Source organism: Gadus macrocephalus, chromosome 13, assembly GCF_031168955.1.
Source record: "Gadus macrocephalus chromosome 13, ASM3116895v1".
Classification (NCBI taxonomy): domain Eukaryota; kingdom Metazoa; phylum Chordata; class Actinopteri; order Gadiformes; family Gadidae; genus Gadus; species Gadus macrocephalus.
The window spans coordinates 1,344,858-1,372,357 of record NC_082394.1 but is presented as its reverse complement, the minus strand read 5'-3'; the positions used below and the strand labels follow the sequence as shown (position 1 = coordinate 1,372,357).

Below are 27,500 nucleotides of genomic sequence, written 5' to 3'. Positions count from 1 at the left end.
GACGGCTATCGACCCGCATGGTCTGGGAGTCGTTGGATCCGCCCTGACCCCAACTCGAGTTGGAACTCTTCTGCAACCACAACTTCGTACATTATTGTGAGGCTGCTTCCATGCGCATCGCTTTTACCCAACAAACTTCTACCTGTCCCCGTGAAATAGGTGTGGATAAGGTCTAACAGGCTGTCTGTTCTTATACAAAGGACCAATAACCCTCAACACTTTTCAATCAGAAAGGTATCATTAATTATCTATAGCTGAGAAGGACCCAGTCTCTGATGACCCCCATATGTGTCTCGTGTGGGGTCCCCCAACCCCAAAGTGGGGATACACTGGAATATTCTCAATTGTACAATCTTTTACTGTTTTTATTTTGAGTTCCTGGACCTCGATGCACTGGCTACTGATCGTCTTTCTCTGAGCTCTGGGCTGGAAGTGCTTTGAAACTTGTGGTTCATTTCCTTATCGTCACCTGTCCAGATGAAATATACTGTGAGCTAAAGGAGATTAGGAGAGTTTCCTGACAGGCTGCTTCCCTCAGATGGAGGCAGTTTTTACAGTTTAACAAAGCGAGAGCTGGAGTAGAAAGGCATAAATGTGGGCTTTCAGCAACTTCTACCCAACAGGGATGGAGGGTGCATTCCATCAATCTCATGGCGTTGGAGGCTTTTCCCTCACCTCACCGCTGAACGTCATTAAATATCTTCCACTTACTTCCTGCCAGCAGTAACGGGTGGTCGTTGCGATGGTGGTTATTATAGAGAGAGAGAGCGGGCTAATGTCCCTGCATCCGTACCTGGCAGTACTTAGGGCTGAGCTAAATAAAGAACACCATTCAAACATCACCAAACTACACCGTTCATGAAAGACCCCATTCAGCCTCTCATTCACTTAACCTCCCCGCTCACAGCTCCATTGGTCAGCCCGGGTATTGGAGGACGCTAGTTGATTGCTCAAGGGTTCTTAGGCAGTCCGATGGTGAGTACGCCAAAGGACCCTAAACAGTTTCCTCAGTGCTAATTTCACTGCCGCTTCCGATAAGATGGAGACTTCTGCATCTGGTATCGTGGGTCTGGTCTGGTCTGGTCTGGTCTGGTCTGGTCTGGTCTGGTCTGGTCTGGTCTGGTCTGGTCTGGTCTGGTCTGGTCTGGTCTGGTCTGGTCTGGTCTGGTCTTTATCCAAGTCTTCATCCACTGGAATCTTGATGCTTTGTTAAATATTATCTTTAATATTTATCTTAACGGCTGTAGAGATTATGTGACACAAATTATAATTTTTCAGGATAATATAAATCATATTTATGGTGTTGTGTGGACAGTTTACAGAGGTAGAACCTATTTATTAGGGCATGTGTCTGGTTTTCACAATGGCAGTTTTCTCAAAGTGTAGACCTGCCTGGACCTAATTATATATTTACTATAGGGCTATATATATAACTAACTTGATGATAGTGGAAGGCCACACAAACATATGCTCATCACATTTCAGAAAGAAATACATAACTTTATATGGAATATTATTTTGTAAAATATTTGTTGAAAATATCATCTATGATGAACCTCTGATTATTTTAATGTATTTGTTCAGTTACGACCAATGGCAGTAGATCTATTAAATATAGACAGTATACAGAAAGTGATGTCAGACAGAAGGAAAACAAGCTACACAATACATTCATTTCCCCATTTTCACTCTCCCTTCCTGACATTTAAAATCTGGGGTTTCAAAGCAATTTAGGACCTGAAAGGTCAATGTACAGAATCACTCGCTGGGAACTCCAGTCATGCAGTTTTAAGTAAAGTTTACATATTTTAGTTCAGAGAACGCATCACAAGAATTTACCTTCCAACACTTGAGGTGTCGGGCCGGAGAGGAGTCAAACTGTACATATGAACTATGTCTCGCTGAGGACTAGTGGTTTACAGCGGTTTGAGTACGACGTAGATGTCTTTGTGGAAACCTAAGTGGTAGAAAGGCCCTTATAAAAGAAGAGATTTGTTGCTTTTTACACATTATAACAAGATTTTACATGGGCTTTTATGAACTATGTGTGTTGGGCTGAGTTGTCTGTCAACATTTAAACCTTATCTCCATCTTACATACTTTATATACTGGGTCCTCTGAACTGAAGACCAGACTCTACTGGGTTTGGAAATCAGTCATGGGATGAACTGGGTCGACTGTGTATGTGGATTGGTTTGGTTTGTCTGATTGGAAGAACCAAAGGGAAGGAGACAGACTTGGTAACTATGGTTACTTGAGGTGATGTTGTCAACCTTGGTGTAATTTTGCACCGATAACTGCTCCAACCGCACCTTGTCCACTAGATTAACTTGATTTTTCACAGGAACAAAATAACAAGGGGTAGGCGAGTGGTTCGGTGGTTCCTTTTGAATCCAGTGCAGACAAATTAAATGAATCAAAACAAAAAAAAAAAATTAAAAAATGTATCTCAGTGGGGAAGGTACATGCTAGGCTAACCCCCGGTTATCACCTAGCATTAGCTTCGACTGCGGAGGTTCTGTTGAGGGCTTTTGTCCCATGTCTGGGGGCGCAGTTCTGGGTTTCGGCAACAGTGAGTTGCCTTTATTGGCAGAGTTAACCATGCGACTCCAGAGTCTATAAAACGACCGGCTACCCTCACCAGGGATGGATTAACATTATTACAGTCACTCCAGAGAATGATGAGCACTCTCACCCATGAAACGGCTCATTTATTTTCCTGATTATAAAGCTTTGTTTTCTACTTCCAGAAGCAGTTTTAACTTGGTTTGTCATTATATCATTTTAACTGATGTTGAGCTACTCCTCAAAAGAGTTTAGCTGTCAATCCCTATATTTGCTTTGGAGCTTATTGTTGCTACTTGCTAACAGCTAGCTAGTTAAGCTAGTCTGTAGCTCCCTAAAACATAACATTTTAAAGGTTAAAAACAATCTCTGGTGAGTGTTTAGTTTGGTTGAATGTTTTTTTTTTAAGTCTACCTTTAACTTGTTGTTGCCTTTCATTTCTTCTTATGAGAAAAACTAGCTGAGGAAACAAAACATATCAAGGTAGAGAGAAGAGACTTTTCACGTATTTATCAACGTTCTTTGGATAATACTACAATACTATGACTTGGGTTATATCTGGTATAACTAAGAGAAACTTTTGGAGTCACTTTTTTTGTTATGAAAACAATATGCTTTCTGTATATACCTTGCATTTTGTTTGGAAGTGGATTATTAAAAAAATGAATTATATAAAAGAAAATCAAGAAATAAAAAAATTCTACCTATGCTCACTTCTCTACACGCAAAACAGTGCACCGTTCCGCTGTCGGTACATTTGTTGTTTTTTTACCTGCTTTTATTTTTTATTTATTTGTTTCCTTTTTATATAAAAAATGAAAAAACGTTATGGACTCAAGAGTCATGTAAATAGACTGAAGAAAAACTTTGTATTTTTATTTATCTTCATCGTTTACGCAGCATAAAACTTGCTTAAAACGTACGGCAGTGCTTACACCGAGGCATGTTCCAGTCGAATACAGGTTTATTTATAACAGAAAAAACTTTATTACTTCTTCAAGGTTACTTAAGTGGTTTTATTTGTCACGCCAGATATCTACCGATCTCACTGCGTCATGTTATTGAACTGTCAATAAAAAGTCAAAGCATCAGTGTCTGCTTCTCTCTCAGCTCCGCCATTCTGATCGTTTAGAGGTGGGAATGCATCAGCATTCATATAGAGTAAAACTCAATAACACTAATCTCTATATAATCAACTCTAATAACACCATACAAACCTCCTTTCCCATCATTATATTCCCCAAATTTGATTTTAGTTTTCTAGTGTTTGTCTCCCAGATATAAACTTTTCAAACAACAGAAGAAAATCTTGCTAAATGTACCCCGTCCTATCGGTTTACCGAGGAGAATCCCAGGGAAGAGGGACAAAGCACTCCGTAAACAACAGGATCGATTCCACCCAAGCAGTTTAGGGTAGTCGAGTGATTAATATGCAGCTTGAGGCACAAATAAAGAAATCTATCCCATCTTCATTTAAATATAATCAATCTTTATGTAAATGTGATCTATGCTATCTTTACTTTAATTACTGCTGTGGGTGCAAAAGACGTTTAATTCGCTCCGTCAAACTCGCTTTATTTGAGTGACAGACCGGCCCAGTATTAAAAGCAGAGCTATTGATAGCTTTTAGCTTAGGGTGAGGTTATCATGATAACCTTATGTCCCCTGGCCATAGCTTTGAGGGGCTAAGAGCATAGTTTGCATTTATTATGTGATGTGGTTTTACCTACGCAATACCTTAAAGGATTTAATAGTCAAACTTTAAGAAACGACTATTTTACTTTTCATTATTTAACTTCATCTAAAATAACAGTTGCTCAAGGCTCAACCAGTTAGACTCGACATTGGGGATCTAAACCAGTACCAGGTTGGAAGTTGAACACCCTAACCACTACAATATCCTTCTCTAGTTTGAGACTAGAGTAGGCTGCCTTTTGGACCATTTGCCATGAGAAGGAGTTCAAGCAACAGTAAGTACTTAAAGGTGCTGTAGGTAAGAAACAAGAGTGACTTTTTGAGTTTAATTTGTTCGAACGGCATAGTGATGGTCAGCCAGTGAGTGAGTGAAGCTCACTCAGAACGTCTGTCTCAGGGTCAGTGTGTCCGGCTCCCTTTTAGGATTACAGCTACTCCTGGGTCATTTCTGTCACCACAGCTCTGATGCTCCGGTTCAGGGAATCCATTTGCATCAAATGCAACACTTCTCAATGTCAGAGAAACGTAGGGAGGGAGAGAGGGAGGGAGGGAGGGAGGAGAGAGGGAAGGGGTGTTTAGTTTCCAAACCTGTCCCTCTTGGGATCCTCCTGGTGTCTCTCTCTTTACCTCTCCTTCCTCTTACCTACAGCACCTTAATACTGCTCCCCTCTGAGCCGGAGCAACGTCTCTACGTTTCTCTGCATTGTGAGGTCACCGTGACGTTACGTAACTCCTCACACCACACAGCTCCTCGCTCAACAACCTTGGACCAAAACAGCTCCAGCTCCACCGCGGTGGACGGCGGCTGGAGGTCAGATCTGCCGTCTGGACGTTGTCCGTCCGAGGCAGAGGGCGGAGCGTCCCCGTGAGTAGCCCGATGCGTGCCGCCATCGCGCTCCACAGAACAGACCATCTCAGGGTCCCGTTCTGCCGTCACGGCGGACCACCGGGAACAAACCAAACCGCTTTTAAACTCCTTCCCAAAGTTGTATCGGATGTTAGCTCTTGACGAGCGCCGCACTCAGCCGTCCGTATCAACTCTGCTGATCCGCTGCGGAAAACAAACCTTTATAATCCACTGATCATGTCCACTTTGTGGGTCGTTTATGGCGTTCGTTACTTGTACAGGCCGCTACGGCCCGGGCGTCCACACGAGTAACAGGCACGGGAGGGGCCTGATCCCCCCCAGGAGGGCTCCTGGGGATGTGCACGAGCTTAGTACCAGTTGGTGCACGAGATCATGAAAATCATGTCGTCCACCTTCCGGTTTCCCAGCATGCACTGGGGCAGCTCCCCTGGGCTTTGTGTGACTGGAGGAGGGATGGAGGGAGGGAGAGAGAGAGAGATGGAGGGAGGGAGAGAGAGGGATGGAGGAAGGGAGGGAGAGAGATGGAGGGAGGGAGAGAGAGAGATGGAGGGAGGGAGAGAGAGAGATGGAGGGAAGGAGAGAGAGAGATGGAGGGAGGGAGAGAGAGGGATGGAGGGAGGGAGAGAGAGATGGAGGGAGGGAGAGAGAGAGAGGGAGGGAGGGAGAGAGAGAGATGGAGGGAAGGAGAGAGAGAGATGGAGGGAGGGAGGGAGAGAGAGGGATGGAGGGAGGGAGAGAGAGAGAGAGAGAGAGAGAGAGAGAGGGAGGGAGGGAGAGAGAGAGAGATGGAGGGAGGGAGGGAGAGATTGAGGGATGGTATCTCCATGCATTATTCAGGGCTGTGTCGTAGCGTGTTGAGTTGCCGGTGTCGTGTTTCCTGAAGGTTTTTTAGCCTTGATGATAATTACCATGGGGTGTGCTAGTGAGTTTGAGTTATGTGTGTGTGTGTGTGTGTGTGTGTGTGTGTGTGTGTGTGTGTGTGTGTGAGGTGTGTCGGTCATAGTGTTGGTGTGTGTGGGTTTGTCCATCCGTGCATGTGTGTGAGTGAGGGCATGTAAACAGTATTTGTCCCAATACTATATATATATATGTATATATATATGTATATATATATATATATATATATATATATATATATATATATAACTCAAACCAAAACATAAACAAAACATTGATAAATGAACAAAGTCAGGTGCTCGCTCACCTGGGGGCGGGGCCTGTGGTTGGTTGCTAGGCGCCCTGCCCTCTCCTCCTGTCTTGCCCTCCTTCCCTCCCTCCTCCCTGCTCCTCCCATCTCCTCCTCTGGCGGTCCTCCTCTCCGGGCTCCTCTGCTCAGCGTCCATGGCAACACACCTGACACGCCCTTTCACACCTGGGGAAACACACCTGTAAGCCGGTACAAGAGGATGCTCTGTTATGTTTACGATCCCATTGGACGAGCCGGTCATTTAGAAGACACATGTATCCATGGTAACATAGAGTGAGTTCAGAGAAAGGTCATTCAGGGGCAGGTGGGGGTTAGACAGTGAGGTCAGAGACAGGTCATTAAGGAGCAGGTAGGGGTTAGACAGTGAGGTCAGAGACAGGTCATTAAGGAGCAGGTAGGGGTTAGACAGTGAGGTCAGAGACAGGTCATTAAGGAGCAGGTAGGGGTTAGACAGTGAGGTCAGAGACAGGTCATTAAGGAGCAGGTAGGGGTTAGACAGTGAGGTCAGAGACAGGTCATTAAGGAGCAGGTAGGGGTTAGACAGTGAGGTCAGAGACAGGTCATTAAGGAGCAGGTAGGGGTTAGACAGTGAGTTCAGAGACAGGTCATTAAGGAGCAGGTAGGGGTTAGACAGTGAGTTCAGAGACAGGTCATTAAGGAGCAGGTAGGGGTTAGACAGTGAGGTCAGAGACAGGTCATTAAGGAGCAGGTAGGGGTTAGACAGTACAGAGACAGGTCATTAAGGAGCAGGTAGGGGTTAGACAGTGAGTTCAGAGACAGGTCATTAAGGAGCAGGTAGGGGTTGGACATCTTGCTTGGCCTAGAGTTAGACTGCAGGTGTTGTACCTTTACACGTTAAAAAAACAGATTTAATTAATTTAATGATTTCAAACACTATCTCGCCTGCAGCGAATACAATTAAAAAACACTTTATGTATTTACATAATTGCTATATTTATACAATGTCGTTTTTGTTGTTGTCGCTATAAGGGATGAGAGCGAGGGAGCAGACAGAGACATAGCAGAGGAAAGAGGAGAGGGAGGAGGAGAGAGGAGAAGGGGGAGAGAGGACGAGAGGGAGGAGAGAGGAGGGGAGGAGGTGGAGGCAGATAGCAGGAGAAAGAGTGAGTGTGTGTGTGTGTGTGTGTGTGTGTGTGTGTGTGTGTGTGTGTGTGTGTGTGTATGTGTATGTGTGTGTGTGTGTGTGTGTGTGTGTGTGTGTGTGTGTGTGTGTGTGTGTGTGTGTATGTGTATGTGTATGTGTGTGTGTGTGTGTGTGTGTGTGTGTGTGTGTGTGTGTGTGTGTGTCTGTTTGCGTGTGTCTGTGAGAGATATAGACAGAGAGAGACAGAGAGAGAGAGAAATCCTCTGGGCTCATCATCACGGACATCTCTAATCCCCGCAGGACAATCTGTCAAGGACACCAACCCCAGACACACACACATATCAAACCACCAACCTAAACACTCTCTCTCTCTCTCTCTCACACACACACACACACACACACACACACACACACACACACACACACACACACACACACACACACACACACACACACACACACACACACACACACACACACAAACACACACACACTAACAGAGACACACAAACAAAAACAACTACACAATCCAAACACACACATTCATTGAGTTCAGCTCACATAGAACCTGGTGGGATCTGTCAGCCAATCAACTGCCTCCGTGGTAACGTTTCATCCCTGATTATACAAACACAGGATTGAATATTCTAGCAATAGCCTGGCCTTAAACGTGATTTGGTACATTCAATATTTTAACCAGTCAATTAATAGGGAAATAGATTGTGCAGTCATACAAGGCTGGAATAAATCAACACATAACAGTCCAATGTGAGCTTTGTTTGCAGCTGGATGAGGTGCTCAGTCATGAAGTGCTTTAGGAACAGATGATGCAGGCTAACCAGGCTACACAGAACGGCTAGCACCTGGGGGCCTCATGTGAAATATGATAAGAAGATTAGCATTTTATTAAAAAACCTAAAGCTACTGGAGTCCTACATTCTGTGACGGGTCTCAGTGCTGAAACGGAAATGATATACCTTATAGCATGTAATTGGATATTTAATAACACAAAAAAACATGTTTGATTAACGTTGTTACCCTGACTTCCGTTCTATTTTCCAATTGTTTCTCCAGAGGTAGGCCTAATCGTTAGACGTGGAACACACACAATATTAAACAATAAATCCTGGTGGATTCGATAACGTCTGGCAGTGTGTGTTCTTCCTCTGCATTATGCTAACGGTAGCCACGGGAGCTGCTGTCTCCGTCAGGACTCCCGAACAACGACCGTAGAGCCACGGCTCGACCGTCCTCACACCTCGTGGAGTCCGGACGGCCGTGGGGACACTAACGCCGCCTCCTCCTATCAGAGCAGCCGACCCAACCCTCGGGCTGAGGGCTGTGTGATCGATGGACTGTGTTGACAAGGCTTTGTGTTTTGCATCCAGACAGAAGCTTATACCAACGCACTGGTTTTTAATATTTGAGAAAGCCTTACAGATTTGAGTTTCAACCCAATCAAAATGTGTCACTGCGCATTTGATGCTCAAATATACAATTACATGAAGATTTGTTATTGCCTTTGATTAGCCGCCTTTATGTAAAGAGTCTGGCATCTTGATTAGTATTTCTAAGAGACACCACAGTAATAACTGTGACTAAGACTACCCTGCTCAGTATTCAGTGAGTGTGTGGGTTTGCTGGTGTGTGTGTGTGTGTGTGTGTGTATGTCGGTGTATGTGTGTGTGTGTGTGTGTGTGGGGGGGGGGGTATTTGAGTGTGTGTGTGCCTGTGTGGTTTGGGGGTGTATTTGTGTGTGTACGTCTGCCTGTGTGTGTTCGCATTTTGCATGTGTGTTTGTGTGTGTGTGTTTGTGTATGTCTGTGTGTGTTTGTGCGTGAATATATAGGTGTGTGTGTGTGTGTGTGTGTGTGTGTGTGTGTTTGTGCGTGTATATATGTGTGTGTGTCTGTGTGTTTCTGTCTATGTGATTCTGTGTGAGTCTATAGTCTATATATAGTTGAGTTCACGCTTGGGTTTGTTTTGACTGCACAGTGTCCTCAGCCCCCGTGTTGACGCACTCCTGAGTCCGTTAGTCTTTCACAGAAATCTCTCATCAATATCCAAGTACCAGATATGCTCTAATCTCCCAAATAAAATAAAAAATCCTTCTCATCCTACTAGATTTAAACTGTTGACAACCTCTCACCATGCAGTTACTCAATGAAAAACATGAATTGCACTGTTGACAAGTCGTCCCGACGGCCGTGGATGATCGACAACACATACCAGCAGACCATAATAACATTACAACGAGTGGGATTGATGATCATCACCTCAGCCGACAGCCCAGCCCGCTCGGAGCGACACGTCTCCACTACAGTTGGTCCATGATAGAACGTGGTTCTGTTATTATCATTCAACACGCTCCATACGGCCACAACACGACATCGCTCCTCCCAGGGATAGGGAGAGAGGGGGACAGAGGGAGAGACCGGCGGAGCCGCTACAGGCTAGGTACGGAGGGCACAGCGGAACATTAATAATGTCACCCCGACGCAATCATCGACCCCCGGTTCGCCTGCGGGATCGGCGCGCCTCCCCCTCGCCTCGGCCGCCGGTTGCGATTAGTTTACGGTGTTTCCAGGCAGACAACCCGCACCCACGTGTTCCCTCCGCTGCAGTGACGTAGCGCAGGTGTCCGGCTGACGTCACGTGGAGAAGCCTCCGCGGTTGGCTGACAAATGCGGGCGCGTTCAGTCGGGAGGAGGATGGAGAGCGCCGCAAGCAGTTGCTATGCAGGTTTTGTTTAGAAACAGGCGTGCACGCAAACACGCGCACTCACACGCGCGCGCACACACACGCACACGGTACGCGTGATGAAAACTTCAATGAGTGGTGTGTGTGTGTGTGTGTGTGTGTGTGTGTGTGTGTGTGTGTGTGTGTGTGTGTGTGTGTGTGTGTGTGTGTGTGTGTGTGTGTGTGTGTGTGCGTGTGTGTGTGTGTGTGCAGCAGTGTGTGCGTGCGGCTGATCCGATGTAAACATGCCAATCGCTTTATTATTATAACGATTCACACACTGATTGTGGCGGCTGATTTCAGTACTTTGTGTGCAGCAGAACAGAATAGAGGCGATATATTTTATAATCAAACAATATTGAGACAAGGGGAACAATACAAATGGATTAATGGTTTTGATTTGCCGATGTCCTATGAAATAACGCTGCTCGTGATATATTTCTGTGATTCTGAAAATTTATATTCAAAGAAAACAGACGAAGTAAGTATTCTGAGCCATAATTGACTTGAGTCCGCTGAAAACGGGTTACAATTTGATTGTCAATGACAGCGGCGCGTCGTACGTGCTACGTCACCACGTTGACCCAGAAGCGGAAGTGAACACGTGGGGCAAAGGGAATCACACACACGCTCGAAGGCCACTCTCCTCTCCGGTAACAACGAGCTTAGTAAGTATCAAAAACGAGTTATTTAAAATACTATGAGTTCGATGTGGATAAGTATAAAGATGGCGGCGGTTGTATACTTGTCTGCAATTTTATCTGAGGTTAATAACGATTTATATTAAACTTGTTAAAACTCTTCTGGCTATGTGTCTGGTTAGTGGATGCTACTCACAGCCCGTTCAGTAGCCGACTCTGAGGAACGAACTAAACACTTTACTAAAGCACATCACGGGCTCAGGAGACCACTGAACTGAGACCTATTTCTTATTGCAGACTTCAAACGAACTCATAAAGATCCGTGATCATGGCTGTGAGAGCGGCGTTCGAGAAGAACAACGAGATCGGCTGCTTCGCCAAACTCACCAACACCTACTGCCTTGTGGCGATCGGCGGGTCGGAGAACTTCTACAGGTCGGTGGTTCTCTTCACATGACCACCGACTTCACTTGTCCCCCGACTGGGTTACATGAGATCAGCGTACGGATGCGGTACAACTGTGTGGCATATAATGTGACCGTATGATGGGTGACACACAGATGGGTGTTGTCACTTGACATTCCGTATACACCTCGCAGATTAATCCATTCATATACAACCCGTCCGTCTGTGAATCATTGGGTGGTTCGTACTGAAGTACAAGGCTTAACCGTACACTTCTTTGTCAAAAGTGATCTCTGTGTGTGAAACTATAACTCGTCCCCTCCCCCTCCTTATCGGGGCTCCTCGTGGATATTATGTTATCCACATGTGTTTGGGTCCACATCAGAAAAAGCTATGCTAAATATAAACTAAAACATGCTGCAATCCATAGAATATTGTCAATGAATCTTAGTGTGCATATTGATGCTCAAGCTAGTTACGTTGACATGAAAAAAATGTAATTTATATTGCTACACAAATGAATGGATAGTTATATTTCATGCAGGTGATTTTTTGCTTTGGTCCGAATATGAACGCATTTCCTGACTAGACCTAGATCACTCGGGCTTTCGGATCTTCCATAACAGTAAGACAGTCAGGCGTTTATTGAACCAGAACTATGAAGCACCCTGTGCCCGACTGTCATGGAGGAATGTCCCCTGCTGGGCTCAGCTGTCTGGTCGCTCTGAGACCGACCGTGTGCTTCTGTCTCTCAGTGTGTTCGAAGGTGAGCTGTCAGAAACCATCCCTGTGGTCCATGCCTCTATCGCTGGCTGTCGAATCATAGGAAGGATGTGTGTCGGTGAGTGTTCAAACCAAACACACACACCAACTGAGATACAAACACACACACCAACTGAGATACAAACACGCACACAAACTGAGATACAAACACGCACACAAACTGAGATACAAACACGCACACCAACTGAGACACAAACACACACAAAGTGCCTTGTTTCCAGCCAAACTGTCCCCCTATAGTGATTAACTGATTCTTTCCAATTGGTCCTTACTTAGTCACGTTTGATCAATGATTCTTTATGCTGTCAACTACAACTGATCTAAAACCAGTGAAAAGTTCAACGCTGGTTGGCCAGGGGACGTTGCTTCTGCTTCTAGAGAGTCCATCTTAACTCAACGTCCTCCTGGTTGACATAATGAGTAGCAGAGTGTTCGTTATCCCCGAGGGACAATGAGTCGTGGGTCAGCATAGTAGTTGTTGTGCGTTTCTCTGTTCCCTGCGTTGTCCACCCGTCTGTGGTCGTACTGTTGTGAAGCACTCTGACTTGTGTCTCTGAAAAGTGTGGCATAAATAAACTGTAATTACTGAGGTGTGTGTGTGTGTGTGTGTGTGTGTTCCTCGTTGCTAGGTAACCGCCACGGGATGCTGGTGCCCAACAACACGACGGACCAGGAGCTGCAGCACATCAGGAACTGCCTCCCGGACGCCGTCCGCATCCAGAGGGTGGAGGAGCGGCTGTCGGCCCTCGGCAACGTCATCGCCTGCAACGACTACGTAGCACTGGTGCACCCGGACCTCGACCGGGTCAGAACCGCACGCACGCACACACCACGCACGCACGCACGCACCACGCACACACCACGCACACACCACGCACACACCGCACGCATGCACACACCACGCACACACCACGCACACACCTCTCTATAGTGTTCACGCACACACCTCTATAGTCTATAGATGCACACCTTTATAGTGCAGGGCTCACACACACACACCTTTATCCCAGGTTACGCGAATCATTATTATTCCACTGAAGTACTGATTATGGAGTTCTGAACAATAACATCCTCCTCCTCCTCCTCCTCCTCCTCCTCCTCCTCCTCCTCCTCCTCCTCCTCTAGGAGACGGAGGAGATCCTGGCCGACACCCTGAAGGTGGAGGTGTTCCGTCAGACGGTGGCGGAGCAGGTGCTGGTGGGCTCCTACTGCTGCTTCAGCAACCAGGGGGGGCTGGTGCACCCCAAGACCAACATCGAGGACCAGGACGAGCTCTCCTCGCTGCTGCAGGTCCCCCTGGTGGTGAGTGGGGGGCACTGCGTCCTCACCCCAAGTGGGGGCTAATCATAGGCGTTACTCCGGAGTGTAGTGGCTAGGCCTCCTTCAAACCCATGGGTTTGAAGGAGGCCTAGCCACTACACTCTGGAGTAACGCTCGGGGTGACCGCCAGTCGAAAGGTTCCGGGTTTGAACCCCGATGGGCCCGTCTGGCCTGAAGGCGTCCTTGAGCAAGATGTGTTGACCTCTGACCTGCTCCCTAATGTTTTAGAATACACCGTTAGGATAAAAGCCTCAGCTAAATGATAAGATGTTATAAGATCGTTTATTAAAATAAGTAGACTTCCTCCACTCTGTTCTAATGGCTCTCATTGGTCGATTATGTGTTCTAATATGACCATGTGACCCCCCCCCCCCCCCTCCAGGCGGGCACGGTGAACAGAGGGAGTGAGGTCATCGCCGGGGGCATGGTGGTGAACGACTGGTGTGCGTTCTGCGGCCTGGACACGACCAGCACGGAGCTGTCCGTCATCGAGAGCGTGTTCCGCCTCGGAGACTCCGCCCAGCCGTCGGCCATCGCCACCACCATGAGGGACTCCCTGATCGACAGGTACGCACTCGCAGACGTGCACGTCGAGTACTCACACACGTGCTCTACGACGTACACACTTGCGCACGTACACACTCACGCACGTACGCTCTCACACGTGTACACTCTCAAACACGAACACCCTTACTCGTACACATGTACACTCGCACACGATAACACACGTAACACACTTTCACTCTCCAACACGTACACACGTTTACTCTCACTCTTGCGTACACACGCACGCACGCATGCACACAACGGCACTCGCTCACACAACTACACGTGCACACTAGGTAATCGTGCACACTGATGCCACCAAAGGTATACACTAGGGGTGTACGGTATAAACGGTGCTGAAGGTTTACCGGTGTGAATTTGCGCTACGGTATTGATTTTGACGTTTGCCTCTGGACCGGTGTGACCGGTAGACAATGTTGAGTGTAACGCGTAACAAAGTAAGTAATGCAGGAGACGGAGGAGATCCTGGCCGCAGCTACGCAGGAGCGCAGCAAGCGCTCCTGCGTAGCTGCGCAATAGTCCCTTCACGAGCTCTCATTCCACGCCGTACGAGACAGACGCTGGTAGCGCGAAGCCGTCTCTGCAGTCAGACATTGCTTCCGCAGGCATTTTGAAAGCCGGTCCTTACAACAAAATGCCAGTGGTGGAACGAGATGACAAACGTGGTCACTGTTGACCTGTCTAAGGACATGGTTCCCTTTCAAAATGTCGATAGAAAGGGCTTTAAAGAGATGGTCAAAACACTCGATCCCAGGTACGCGTTACCTGCCCGCACACACTTCAGCCAAATTGAGATGGCAAAACTATACGGCAAGTGGAGAAACCAATCCATACTATTAAACATTAGTGTTTTTCAGAGATGGAAGTAACTTGAGAAAAGATTAAAAAAAAATGTATGCGGTTTTGCTGCCTTTTCCAGTATTTTAGCCCTTCAGAGGCATTTATATCGAAATTAGAAGATAAAATGAACATACCGTGATATAATACCGTTACCGTCTATTCCTCAAATCATACCGTGATATATATTTTAGTCCATACCGTACAGCCCTAGTATACACACAAGAACACACACTTCATTATACACACAAGAACACACACTTCAATATAAACAATGCCCCAACTGCAAGATGCCCATGTGTCTCCAGACGCGCATGACCTTACCACCACTTACACACACTTACCCTAACCCTGTCCCCCCCCACTCTCCCCTCCCTCCAGCCTGACATAAGCGAGTGGTCCCGGGTTCTACGCCGGAGAACCTCCCTGATGGGACGTCTGTTCTGGGCCTTCAGAACCCTCCTCCCCCTCAACCAGACTCCTCCCTCAGACACCCGGCATGTAACGTCACACACGGGCCCCTGCTGCTGCTCCCCGTCCCTCTTCCACTCAGTGCTTTCATGAAACATGCCTTTCCTCACCACTATATGCTCCCAAAACTTAGAATAGCCTGCGTGTTGAGGTGGGAGACGGCAGTACGAGAGGTTTATTTAGATGGACGTCACACCTCTTCCTGCCTGATCAACAGTTATAAACCAATGGGATGGAGTTGCGAATCAGATAAGACTTCTTCCATTTTTATCAAATTTCCTGGTGAAACCCGTCAGTGTGGAGCACTTAGGGGTCGTGGAGGAGTTGGCTGTCGAGGCTGGTTCTACGCCTCTCTGCTTAGAAGCACTTGTGTTAAAGGGAGGCTTGGTAAGGGGGGGGGGGGGGGTACGCTGGACTGTCTGCTAGCGAAACACACACGGTGTAAATGTTGTGGTGCATTCCCCTGCTGCCAAACACTCAGACGCAGGCTGGAATGTGTTTTTATCTGGAATTTTCTGTTGAACGCACCAGTTTGAAGACATGCAACTCAATGTTTTGTCTTTTTTTCCAGTTGGAGGCTGAAATATGTAGTTATTTCAGTTTGGATGTCTTCGAATTTATCGAAGAATTTATCAATCAATAATTAGATATGTAGACATACTTTGCAGATTGTTACCAAATACTTTGCATCGCTGACGTAATAGACTTCACCAATAGGAGAGAAATGGTGTCAAATAAGGTAGAACAATATTTCGGAAGGACTGTATCAACATAAGGCCACCCAATTGTGTCTTTAAGTTGTGTGACTTGAGAGAATGTGCTAAAGGAAAAACTTATTTTTGCACCCGTGTTTCGTCCAGTTTGTGTCGTCATTGAGGGTTGCAACAAAGTGGTGTAGACTTGTTTAACGTGAGTTCGAAGAGGAAGTTAATCCTTGTATAAATAAAAGACCCCCAAATGAACATGGCTAATCAGTTTTTCCATGTGATTTTATTTTTTATTATTTGGACTTGCATTGGATAGAAATCTGACAACCGCCAAACGGATCTTCTGCCGATTATTTTGTGCGTTAGTCTTCTTGCGCCATCTAGTGGTGACCAGTCGATCGATATTATCTGATCGGTGTATTAACCTCATTAAACGAGTTTGTGGATCTTCTGCCATAACCCGATGTCAACATGGAAGCCATATCCAATGTTGACAATAGGTTGGGATTTTATTTTGTTACTGGTGAAATGAAACGGTTTCAATTACCTTTTGTACCTTACCAGTTAAGTAGTTATTCACTGGAATGTTGCGTATACATCTCATTAATTACACACATTCAAGGCAACATATTTCTTTATTATTGGCAACTGCTTAAAGTAAAAGTAGCACTGCATCTATGTACACTTATCCAAGTAGTGATGTCGGAAATAGAAATAAAAACATGTAAAAACAATCGATTATATGATAGTTTATACGCAAACATTTTTTTGTTGTGTCTCAAACGTAGATATACACAGTTTTTGGTTTGAAAACTTTAAAAAGACATTTGTTTTCAATAAACTCAATACAGTCGTTTAGATCTATCGCGTGAAATGAGTTTACATTAATATAAAAAACATTAAGAGGGAAAAAGAACATGCAAGGTTTTTAGTGAATCACAACCTCTTCTCTATAAAATCTAAATGAAATCAGATGACAGACGGGACAGATTAAAAAAGAAAAACACTCAATCCTTTTAGAGAACAGACATTGAATTTCTATCAACCCAAATACTTCTTTTTTTTCTAGTATTCATTAATTTGATATGTGCAAAATAAGCTCATGTCCTGTGTTATACTTGTATATAATCTATCGTCTAGTTTCACATCACACACTGATCTGAAGAACAGGGGTCTCCAACAGGAGTCCGGTACACACAAGTATGGACAACAAACTAACAGAGGGGGAGGGGGGGGAGACGAGACTCAAACCTGAAGAAGTGTCCATGCAGGCTTTGTTAAAGTCAGCTTCCTGTCCAGTAGCATTTAAGAATCTAAAATGCTAATGGCTAGTACAATAGGCTCACTGTACAGGCAAGTAGCATCGGCTAATGCCCGGTAGCATTTAAGAGCCTTCATGCTAACTCATAGTAACACAAGCTAATATCCCATAGAATGGATACTCTAGACAGGTTAATGTTACCAGATTACCCAGAGGGAGTACCAGCATCATAAATGCTACTGAACAAACCTGCCAGGGGGTCATGACTGGCCGGCCACCATGAGGGGACTTGGCGGGACAACGATCTGCACAGACGAAGGCTAACGGAGCACCGGCCCAGCCCAGTGTGAGACTACAAACGCTGAGAGCAGGGCTAGAGTTCCTCTGTGAGCTAACAGTTTCATACGATACGTTCAACGGTTTGGGGGGGGGGGGATAGGGGGTCAAGCGATATTGCACATTGGAAATGAAGGGTCTGCTGGATGCATGTGTATATGTTTGTGAAGTACAGTAAGATGAATATATAAACATGGATCAACCTAATGGTTATTTAGTGTCAGGCTAGTGATAAAAGTTCTACGTTTAAACACACACACACAATGTATAGGACACACAAAGTAGCTACTAGTGTCTTGTATCGCAAACTTAAAAACAAAGTGAGTTGGAAAGAGCTACACAAATTAAATCAAGTCATCTATAACGACACTAGGGATCGACGGGGTTAGCGTGACGAGCATGTGTTCCACTGTTGCCACGATGGAAGGTGAATCAATTCAAAGAGCTAAACTACCTACGGGGACGTTGGGGGGACGGCTCGGGAACACACGGCCCCGGGCTCCCCCTCCGGACCTACGGCAGGTGGGAACACCCCTCCCTGTTACCCCCTACAGACCCCCTACTGGCCGCTACGCTACTGTCAAAGGGATCGATTAGGACTGGGGAATTAGACGGCTGTTAACTATTGATCCTCTGTTTGGGAGGATGGAGGGGGGGGAGGGAGGAGGGAGGCCGGGGGAGGGAGGGTATCCACTATCTATCTGTTGGTTGATGTGTGGTGCGGGCCTACAGCCTCCTTGCTGGGATGTCAGCAGCACGAAAGGGGCCTTGCCTCCTCCTCCCTCCTCCTCCTCCTCCTCCCCCCCCTCCCCCCGCAGCGTTAGGAGGTCCCGTCTCTCGGGCCCCTAGCAGCCGAAGGTCTCCTGCGAGGCGTACACCATGTAGAGGAAGCCGTCCTCGTCCCTCTCCTGCTCGTAGATGTCGGAGATGGGCGTGGAGACGGACACCAGGCTGTGCTGGTTCACCAGCAGGAAGAAGGCCTGGGTGGGGTTCAGCTGCAGCCGGCGCCTGACACACGCACACGCACACACACGCACACACGCACACACACACACACACACACACACGGTCAGGACTCATCCTCCATCCCTCCCTCCTGTCCCAACGTGTATGAAGACGTATCGCTCCGCTTTGTTACTTTAATTATGGTTTATCAGCCGGCCGTGTGGGTTCTGATTGGTCCGTTGGAGCATTCAGCGGTCTGTTGCTTCCGTCTAGCCGACCGTAACGGACGCTATGTTCAACCGGCTGATCAAAAATACACTTTTTTGTGTGTGTGTAATACATGTGTGTGTAGTACATGTGTGTGTGGATAGTACACGTGTGTGTGTGTGTAGTTTGTGCGTGTGTGTAGTACACAGTAGTGCGTTCACCTGATGATCTTGACCAGCTCGCTCATGTTGACGTGGTCCGGGACAAGGAACTTGGTTTTGTCCAGAACAGGAAGTTGCTTCTCGCCCTTGTACCTCTCAATGATCACCTAGGCAACGGACACAAGGAAGAGCTCACTTGTGTGTCCAGAGTTTGCTTAAGAGGGTTAGCATTAGGCTACAGCTCAGGGGAGAAGGTCATTGGAGAAGTTAGCATTAGCTTACAGGTATTTTGTTGGGGTGCTGCTCCCGAATCTGCTGGACCTCTTTGCATCTGTCGGCTGTGGGTGACGAAAACAAAAAAAGAAATGTACTTTATATAACAATGAATCCGGCTAGATGGCGAGTGCTTGGCACTTGGTTCTATGAACATCCTTACTGTACCGTCAACGATATATTTTTGTTTCTCTTCCTTTGGACAAATTAACTTATCGTAAGTCGCTTTGGATAAAAAGCGTCTGCTTTATGCCCTGAATGTAAATGTTTGAAAAACCTTTGTCGGTTTGTCATGACCGGAGAGTAAAGGAACCCAACACGTCGTGACTGAGTCATCAGCCTCCAGCCACACAGGTGAACGGAGGACTTGATGACGTTCACAACACGAGCGGACTTCACACAGAACGGTAAAAACACACACAGTCTGTCTGAGCCGTTTGATCTGCAGATAGCAGAGCAAACAGGGAATGTGAAGTGACATGGCGGTATCTCTCCCACGCCAGTTGACTCTCTCTCTCTCTCTCTCTCTCTCTCTCTCTCTCTCTCTCTCTCTCTCTCTCTCTCTCTCTCTCTCTCTCTCTCTCTCTCTCTCTCTCTCTCTCTCTCTCTCTCTCTCTCTCTCTCTCTCTCTCTCTCTCTCTCTCTCTCTCTCTCTCTCTCTATAAGGAAGGCTTTCCAGCGATTGGCTTTGCTGTGTTAGGCTATGTCCTGGTCCGAATAGATGGAAAGTAATCATCTTTGTTATTCAGTTCAATGACCCTCTAAGGGTCATTGAACTGAATAACAAAGATGATTACTTTCAATATTTTGTTTGAATAACAAAATATCATGACATAGTAGGGCATTTATGAACTGGGTAATACATGGTCATGGTTTAAGGTACTAAATGATTACCGTAAAAGCTCTTCCCCTTTCATCTTTCGAACAGGGCTCTGATGACAGACACTATTCTGACTTGTCATTGGCAGAATGCATCTTGAGTTGACCCAGAAACGCTTTAGAAATAGATGCTGTTGGGTCCGCGATTACCCCCTTTCATCTACAGCTCAAACCCACAACCGCCTAGACAGTGAGCCCTTCCAGAACCAGAACCAGTCCAAAGCTCACAATGCCTCCAGGAAATAACCTGCTCTGAAAAGTGCTCTTGTTTTCTTGCTGGCTATTTTATTCTTTCTTTTTAATACGTGGCTTCCATCTTAAATCGCCTCATTTGTTTTTTGTCTTGTCATTTCCTTCTAGTCAGGAAAACATCTTGCTAAGCTTGTAATTCAAACAGTTTAAGGCCAGTTTGAGTTTGGACCTCATATTAAAAAGGGTTCTTCTTTACCTCAATTCAATTCCATAAACTGTTTACCAGCGAAACTTAGTTACTGAGAATTATTCCACACATATAGATAATCATTCATGTTTATGTAAGGGATTTACCGCATCTAGCTACATATGACACATACCGACAGAGAAATGTGGGACAGTGTTACGTGGGACGATTAGCCTATCAGCAAGTGTCGCAAGACTGTAAACAATGGGGGTAATCTGCCATCTAAACCCAGTCACCAATGTTCGGTGTGTATGATTCCCCTATGCACCTACATTTGAAGTTTATTACCTTTTTTTTTTTTAAATATATATACTGATAGAAATACACTAAACCACTCTAGATATGGATTATTTAACTGTTGATGAAGGCAAATTGGACTGTTTGGTAAAGAAATGATGCAATGGACCTTTGGCTCCGCCCCCGTGATCCACCCAGCCGTCAGTCTGGCATCAGATGTCAACATAATTCACAGAACACGTGTACTGAGATAATGTGTCAGCAGATCTGGTTTTCTGAGCAGTAACTCACACTGCTCAGCACGAGTCGCTAACAAACAAACCCACCACCTGCTGTTAATCTCTTATGGTTATTATGGGCCGATTAATCAACCTCGCTACAGTTACTGAAGCACTGATACTGACCTAGATCACACTTTATATAAGACTTTTAAAAGGCGTAAACATGTATAAATAGCTCATTATCCGACAATTAATAGGTTCATAACAGCTGAGTAACCATCAATGTTAACGTCATGGAAATAAACGCATTATTTCTGTACTTTCTAACTATATGAATTAAATGTAAGTTTGGGCCTCATTTTATGCCTGCACTATACTGTCGATTTGCGTTTATTCTACAATCATAATCAATGTATATATTTTTTTTTAATACCTGCTAAACATCAAAGATCAAGAACATCACTAGCCGTTCATAGATGTAAACAAGCCATTAGCCTAGCATGCTAGCCGTCCAGAACGATGTCAACAAGAGAAAATTAGCTTAGCATGTTAGCCGTCTTCATGCATGTCAACGGGAGAGGTGAGCTTAGCATGCTAGCAGGCCAGCCAGCTAACAGCTAGCCTAGCATCCACCACCTCCACCACTGCTGTTGTTTTTCTTACCAAAGGTCCTTCTTTGTTTGAAAGGTCTGTCGGAGGGCATCTCTGGGGTCGTTAGTAACCTATTCCCCCGTACGAAAGACACACACGGACGATCTCGTATGACCTGAACTCGAATCACTTTAAACTGGATCGCCAGCGGAGGGTGCGCGGTGTTGTTATGGTCCGGTTGTCGTCTCTAGTGATACTGGAGTCTGGAGCTCGACAGCTTCAGGGGGAAAGAACCGAAGTACGCTGGGCGGTGACGTCATCCCGCTAGCCTCCACTCGGGAGGATCTGAATGAGGAAATACTCCGGGTCATAACAACTTTGGGCTACGATTGTGTTTTGCGCTTGGGTCGTTTCCATAACCTCCTGATTTTAAAGAAGGTACAACCGTTTGGTTTTTGTCTCTTGTAGGGAACAAGGTGAACCAAGCCATTTATACAAATATTTTCTATACAGTCTCAAAGCGGACTCACACACAGAAATGTGTTTAAATTAAGAGGCAGACAAACACTCACATGTCAAACATTTTATTGATCTTCCAACCAACAGCTACAATAAGCAACAATATTTAGGTGCCGGGAGATGACGGTAGTTTGTTAGTTCTCAGCTTACCAACAGAATACTGTGTACTTCATGAACTAAATAAATACAATTAGGAACACTTTGTTTTAAAGATAAAAATCAAAAAAATGGTTTGGAGATGTGTAGTTCACTCCTTATACCAATCGATGCAGCTTCAGAATTTTGTTTATGGAAGTTAAATTGGCAAAAGACGGACAGTATGTGTATGCGTATACATTTGAAATCCACTCAAAAGAACTCGTGTGCAATGCTGATTTACTATAGGGGTCATTGGTAAGTAGGTGTTCATAGCAGATAGTGAAGAGAAACAGGCTTTCAACGGCAATGGAATGATGCAACATAATATTAATCGACCCTCACTCCCAAGGGTATCGCTGAATGAACTGCGACCACATCCATCCCATGCAGTTTCCATCCTCGCACACCAAGTGCATAAAGAAAGAGCTTCTGATGAGAGTGTAAACCGTCAGCCGGCCTTTTGAACGGGAGACGGCGCGATGAAGGTCTTGAGACAAAAGGTGAGCGGGTCGTTCGCCTTTAGTCCGACGGGTTCTGGATGACGATCAGGAAGTAGTCCTTGTCTGTGGAGGGTTGAAGAGCAATTAGTGAACAGGAAATAAACAGATTATTTCACCACACACGCATGAAGCGGTACTTCTATCAGCTGACAGCAGAGCTTGGCAGATTGTTGAGGATTGTATGATTTGTGTGACAGTTGGATATTGTTTGGCCTCATGCGGTTTCCCCCCTCCCTGCCCGGTCCCTGACCCCCACTGTGAGTTGAGGACGCCTTTTCCCCTCCCTCAGGCCCCTCCCTGCAAGATCCCTTTCTCTGACCCCCACTTCTAATAGATTGGATCCCCGTCCCTGCCGGACACGGCTCCCTCATCCCTCCGCTACTCGAGTTCATCAAACTATTTACGAGTTCACCTTTCAAACCCCCTTTCGTTCTTAAAAGCCATTGAGCAATGGAGCAAGTGAGTGTTTGGTATTAACAACCACTTTGTGATTGGCTTGATTTGGATAACGGTAACCCAATAGGTATTAGTGGTTTACGCGTGATAATGATTGGAGGTTACCGAGAGCCCCGCCCGCCCCATGCGCTTTATTATACGTTGTGTAACCACGGAAGGACTTCAGTGTTTTTTTGGTATCTTGCGTGAGCCCGGAATAAGTTGTTGAACCGAGTCCGTCTTTTTGGAAGAAAATAACTTGCACCTTGATTTGGAACTATCTTCTTAATTTTGCGAGCAAGCCAGGAATGTTGAAGAGGACCACATTAAATCTAAACTTCTTCAAGTTCCCCCTCTAGAGAATCACACAGAGACCAGAACATTCAAAAGAACAGCAGTCCGACCAGAGAGAACTAATAGGAGATCTAGAGCCAAGCTATGGCGGATGGGGCAATCGATGGCTGCTGAAGTGAATTTACGATGCAACCATATAGCGCAGTGATGTAATGCATTATCATATACTGACAGAACACACCAAGACCACTAAGGTTAAATATATAAGAAGACATCAATACAAATTGAATAGCCCTTTCAATCAGCTAGGAATCATAAGCTAAGGATAATCATTGCATTTACATTTAGGGCATTTAGAAGACGCTTTTATCCAAAGTGACTTGAGATCAATATATCACAGTAAAGATATTCATAGAAACGAGCGCCTAGCATTTACAATTGCTAGGTTAATCATCCAGTAAAACGTGGTATAGACAGAAGGCCAAAGGCACCACGCTAGCTGCAGGCCACCGGAGCTGGATTGCAGTCAGTGGACAGTCTGCTGGACTCCTCTGTAAGGACGGGGGCCAGAGTGGAAGCAGGCTGCCTGGCCACAGAGCTACACAGGCCGGTCTGACCGTCACTAAAGATACCGTTAGTATGATGTCACTCAACATTTATTTTAGATTTTTTTTTTTGTCACATTTGTTTAAATTCTCGATACATCCCGGCAGCAATAAATCTAATTTGAACAAAAAAATAAAAAAAAAGATATTCAGTTTCGGTAGTTGTCACAGGCATGTAATAAGCCCATCCAGCCGATTTAAAAAACGGACTAGTCTTACATATTTTCTTGGCCTGACTCACTATTGCACCAGGCGTAAGGGCGTGATCATATCTTTTTTTTGACGTTTCCATGTGTTTCCCTGGGTCGTATTACAAAGGCGATTTCATTGGACAGGGTACTTGCGTATATTTGCATTATGCGATCTAATTGGCTGACGGATCCGTCTCTGCCTGAAAAGCAGAACAATTCTCAACTTTTGACGCAGGCCACGGAGCGGACAGCACGGAAGGACCCACAATGCATTTCGAGAGCCTCCCATGCAAAGTCAACCGGTAGTGTGAACGAGCCCTTAGATCAGGGTTCTCTCCATCCCCCTAGTGGGAAGAGAGACGCCTGCCTTAACCCGACCCTGGATATCTTCTGATCACCACTCTAGGGCTATTAACACCCCTATCGTGTCCTCAACCCTCTGTTAAATCTTAAAGACGTGCGCTGGATTGGGCTAAAATAGATCTATTATAGATCTGTGATGAACAAAGAGACTCATTCATAGCATTGTGAATAAAGGTAGAGCAGGCAGTCTCGTGGTGAGGGTTCCACTCTGAGTAAGAGGCCCTACCCCTCACTGGCCTGTAGCTGATTCACTGTAAACCCCTTTGGAGTAGTGTCTGCAAAAGGACTACATAGTCAAACTGCATTTATAAATGGAGCCAACTAAGCTCAAAACAACAGTTATTCCCAAGATTTCTTTTAAAATGATGACGTGACGAAACTGTACACAAACATCTCTGCCAAAGTAACACCCTTACTGCCACAGATCTCAGTGTGGGTCATAGTCTGAGGAAACGAACAAACTGCTTCCATCCAAAGCAGTTGGCAGTCATTTCAGATCCATTTAAATTAGAAGCCCGTAGGAGTTAGGGAATGTAGGTCAAGGATGGCTACGGGTGAGGCTGGTGCCATCGATCGTTGAACCCAGTACTGTTGCCCGGAACCTCCAAACACCCAAACCACTACCCCATCCAACCCGCCGTGATTCTACCCCAGTGGGTGATGGACATCTCCCACCACCGGGCTTACTAGTTCTCTTACCCGGGGCGATCATGATCTCGTTCTTCTTGGAGCGGATGCGTAGGAAGGTGAGGTCGTTCTGGGGGTCCACGTCCCGGATGGTGCTCCGGGCCTTCATCACCAGCTGGTGGATCAGGCCTGCGTACTGCACCGTGGTGGAGTTGTCCATGGTGGTCTTGATGGGGATGCCTGTTAGGAGACAGGTGGACAGTTTTTATCTTAAAGCAGGATATCAATTGATGAAATCAGGTTCAGAGATAAGAATTAAGAAGAAAACTTGCTGGACTTGTATAATAAAATATATGTGATTATAGTGAACGTTTGTATTCAACACGTTTTACAATAGAGCATGCATCTTGTAGCATGAGGGGATTCCAATGGGAATTGAACCCCAAACCGTGACAGTGTTTACAGTATCAGCTGAGCCACCCAAGACCACTACTGTGATGACCTGGTGGATCTCGTCTATCGGATGGTCGCATAACGGTTGCTCTATTTACCCTCTGCGTTCACGATGATGATTCCTTGCACGCCCTTCTGGCCCTGGATCCTCTTCAGCGTTTCCTCGACTTCAGCCTGGTAGGACAGACATAAAACAGGTCATTCCAATGCAATTATAAGTGGAAGGGCCAAGTGCAATTGACAGGGCCGTTTACATTTTTATGTTGCCCAATGGCGTTTTATTCGGTAAAATAAAGAGCTAAAAACATGACAAGGTGTGCTACTTGGCATTAAGGTTGATATTAAAAAAACGATATAGATGGATCTAAAAAGGCATTATTGCAAACCGTTCATATTTGTTGACAACGCCCAATAAAGCCTGGCTAGCCCGTTAGCATGATAGCATCGCATTACAGTACAACTTGTGAACAGCACAACGCTTAACTTTACATCAGTTGAAGTCCCCGTGGCAGTATTATAAACACACGCTTCAAGATGCGGAGCTCGTATATTCTTACCATTTCTAGTAAAGTTGTTGTTGAATCTGACAGAGAATCGCTTCTTGTCTTGTCGGGTTGTGTTTGGTTTTAGCCCCAGGGTTTGTTGTTGCTACGGAAGATACGTCACGAGAACATCCGGTTCACTAAGGGCCAGTGACGTCGTTAAACGTAAAAAATAAAAAAGAACCGACTTAAAATCTGGCATCCAGTTTATATCATAACGCTTTTATAGTCGGAATAATGAAACTTTTTTCTAATAATAAAGTTGTCTTTTATATATATATATAGTTGTATGCTGCAATATGATTTTATGTATTGTTATCTTATGCCTACGAGAGCAAATCTGTTATATTTGTTCATTTTAATAAGTAACAAAAAAAAAAAAACAATAACATAGACGAGTTATTATAGTTATTGAACATAACCTTAGATCTCATAGTAACCTGGTCTAGTGTGTAAGAATGTAATAAATTACAAAAAATAACTTGGGAATAATAGACTAGAAATTGTTAAAATTATTTGGGAAGTGTCTAGCTCTTATAGAAAATAAACCGGTAGGAAAATAATGTATAATGAATCGTTGTTGCATTGAAATATACTATATAAATGAATCAATAACATAAAACATTGCCTAACAATTATGTAATTACTTAGGTCCAGCAAGAGCCATTTAGACATTTAGCTCTAAATAGCTCTACTTTACCTACACATAACTTCCTAGACGCGACCAATTTATACCAACACCTCTTCATCTACCAATACCTTTTAAACTCACCAAGATCAATTAAAAGTTTTCTGCATGGGTCCAGTGAGCAACACCTATTTATAGATCCGTTCTTGGCATATCCAGAATATATTACGGAGTTCACGAATTCTGACCATCATTTCTGATGGCTAACTTGGTTGCACGATAACAAACGGGGGATGTTGGTAATGCAATGAACACACAAATGTGTTCATTGCGAGTGAGTTCTGGTGTTTCCCTTAGCCTTTTGAAGGGCAAGGCATTGGGCGTGGTCTGTGGTAGTGTCTCACCGTGGACTCGTGGAGACCAGGCCTACTGGAGACGGAGAGGAGGGGAAGAAAATGGACGAGGATTTGGGTGAGTTTTTGTTCACGGACTAGTATGGAGGCAAACTCGTTCAGAAGGCTGCAGACTAACACATAGCCTACCAGCTGTGGGACCCTCTACTCCGGGAGACCCATACGCCCCAAGTTGGTGTTTTCATTTTAATGGCTGGTGGTTCGTTTGCTTGGACGAGATAACAGGGTAACTTGGATTTGCATGCGCGTTACGTTACAGGTGTGGAGATGGTTAAAAATAGAAAGATCGGACTTTTTGAAACTTTTATGTCTAGTTTTGTGTTTCGATTCCG

The 27,500-nt window shown here is 45.3% G+C and overlaps 4 protein-coding genes and 1 long non-coding RNA gene across 6 annotated transcripts in view; 3 read left to right on the top strand and 2 right to left on the bottom strand.

Annotated features, from left to right (window-relative positions):
• LOC132471299 (uncharacterized) overlaps window positions 1–7,960 on the top strand; it is a 48,817-nt gene extending 40,857 nt beyond the window's left edge. Inside the window, exon 2 of the long non-coding RNA XR_009528822.1 lies at window positions 7,461–7,960. This is a non-coding gene — a long non-coding RNA (uncharacterized LOC132471299). The remainder of the gene's footprint in view (window positions 1–7,460) is intronic.
• Window positions 7,961–10,712: 2,752 nt separating this feature from the next.
• On the top strand, window positions 10,713–16,165 carry eif6 (eukaryotic translation initiation factor 6). The gene is made up of 7 exons (XM_060070472.1): window positions 10,713–10,847; window positions 11,118–11,255; window positions 11,981–12,066; window positions 12,638–12,813; window positions 13,134–13,310; window positions 13,711–13,895; window positions 15,114–16,165. Exons 2-7 carry the CDS (start codon window positions 11,149–11,151, stop codon window positions 15,121–15,123), a joined length of 741 nt encoding a protein of 246 aa, XP_059926455.1. The 5' UTR covers window positions 10,713–10,847; window positions 11,118–11,148; the 3' UTR covers window positions 15,124–16,165.
• A 361-nt stretch (window positions 16,166–16,526) lies between these two features.
• On the bottom strand, window positions 16,527–21,744 carry map1lc3a (microtubule-associated protein 1 light chain 3 alpha). Its single transcript, XM_060070475.1, has 4 exons — window positions 21,533–21,744; window positions 19,103–19,158; window positions 18,881–18,987; window positions 16,527–18,515 (listed from the first exon to the last, which is right to left on the bottom strand). Exons 1-4 carry the CDS (start codon window positions 21,570–21,572, stop codon window positions 18,353–18,355), a joined length of 366 nt encoding a protein of 121 aa, XP_059926458.1. The 5' UTR covers window positions 21,573–21,744; the 3' UTR covers window positions 16,527–18,352.
• A 284-nt stretch (window positions 21,745–22,028) lies between these two features.
• On the bottom strand, window positions 22,029–27,039 carry dynlrb1 (dynein, light chain, roadblock-type 1). Of its 2 annotated transcripts, none has more exons than XM_060070476.1 (5): window positions 26,900–27,039; window positions 26,143–26,233; window positions 25,684–25,759; window positions 25,205–25,372; window positions 22,029–22,680 (listed from the first exon to the last, which is right to left on the bottom strand). In XM_060070476.1, exons 2-5 carry the CDS (start codon window positions 26,143–26,145, stop codon window positions 22,637–22,639), a joined length of 291 nt encoding a protein of 96 aa, XP_059926459.1. In that variant the 5' UTR covers window positions 26,146–26,233; window positions 26,900–27,039; the 3' UTR covers window positions 22,029–22,636. The 2 variants fall into 2 exon arrangements, with proteins under 2 accessions (XP_059926459.1, XP_059926460.1); XM_060070477.1 differs by having other exon boundaries at window positions 26,143–26,267; window positions 26,900–27,029.
• Window positions 27,040–27,082: 43 nt separating this feature from the next.
• LOC132471292 (protein SSUH2 homolog) overlaps window positions 27,083–27,500 on the top strand; it is a 6,713-nt gene continuing 6,295 nt past the window's right edge. Inside the window, exon 1 of the mRNA XM_060070474.1 lies at window positions 27,083–27,226. Coding sequence (XP_059926457.1) covers window positions 27,211–27,226 — 16 coding nt within the window. The 5' untranslated portion in view covers window positions 27,083–27,210. The remainder of the gene's footprint in view (window positions 27,227–27,500) is intronic.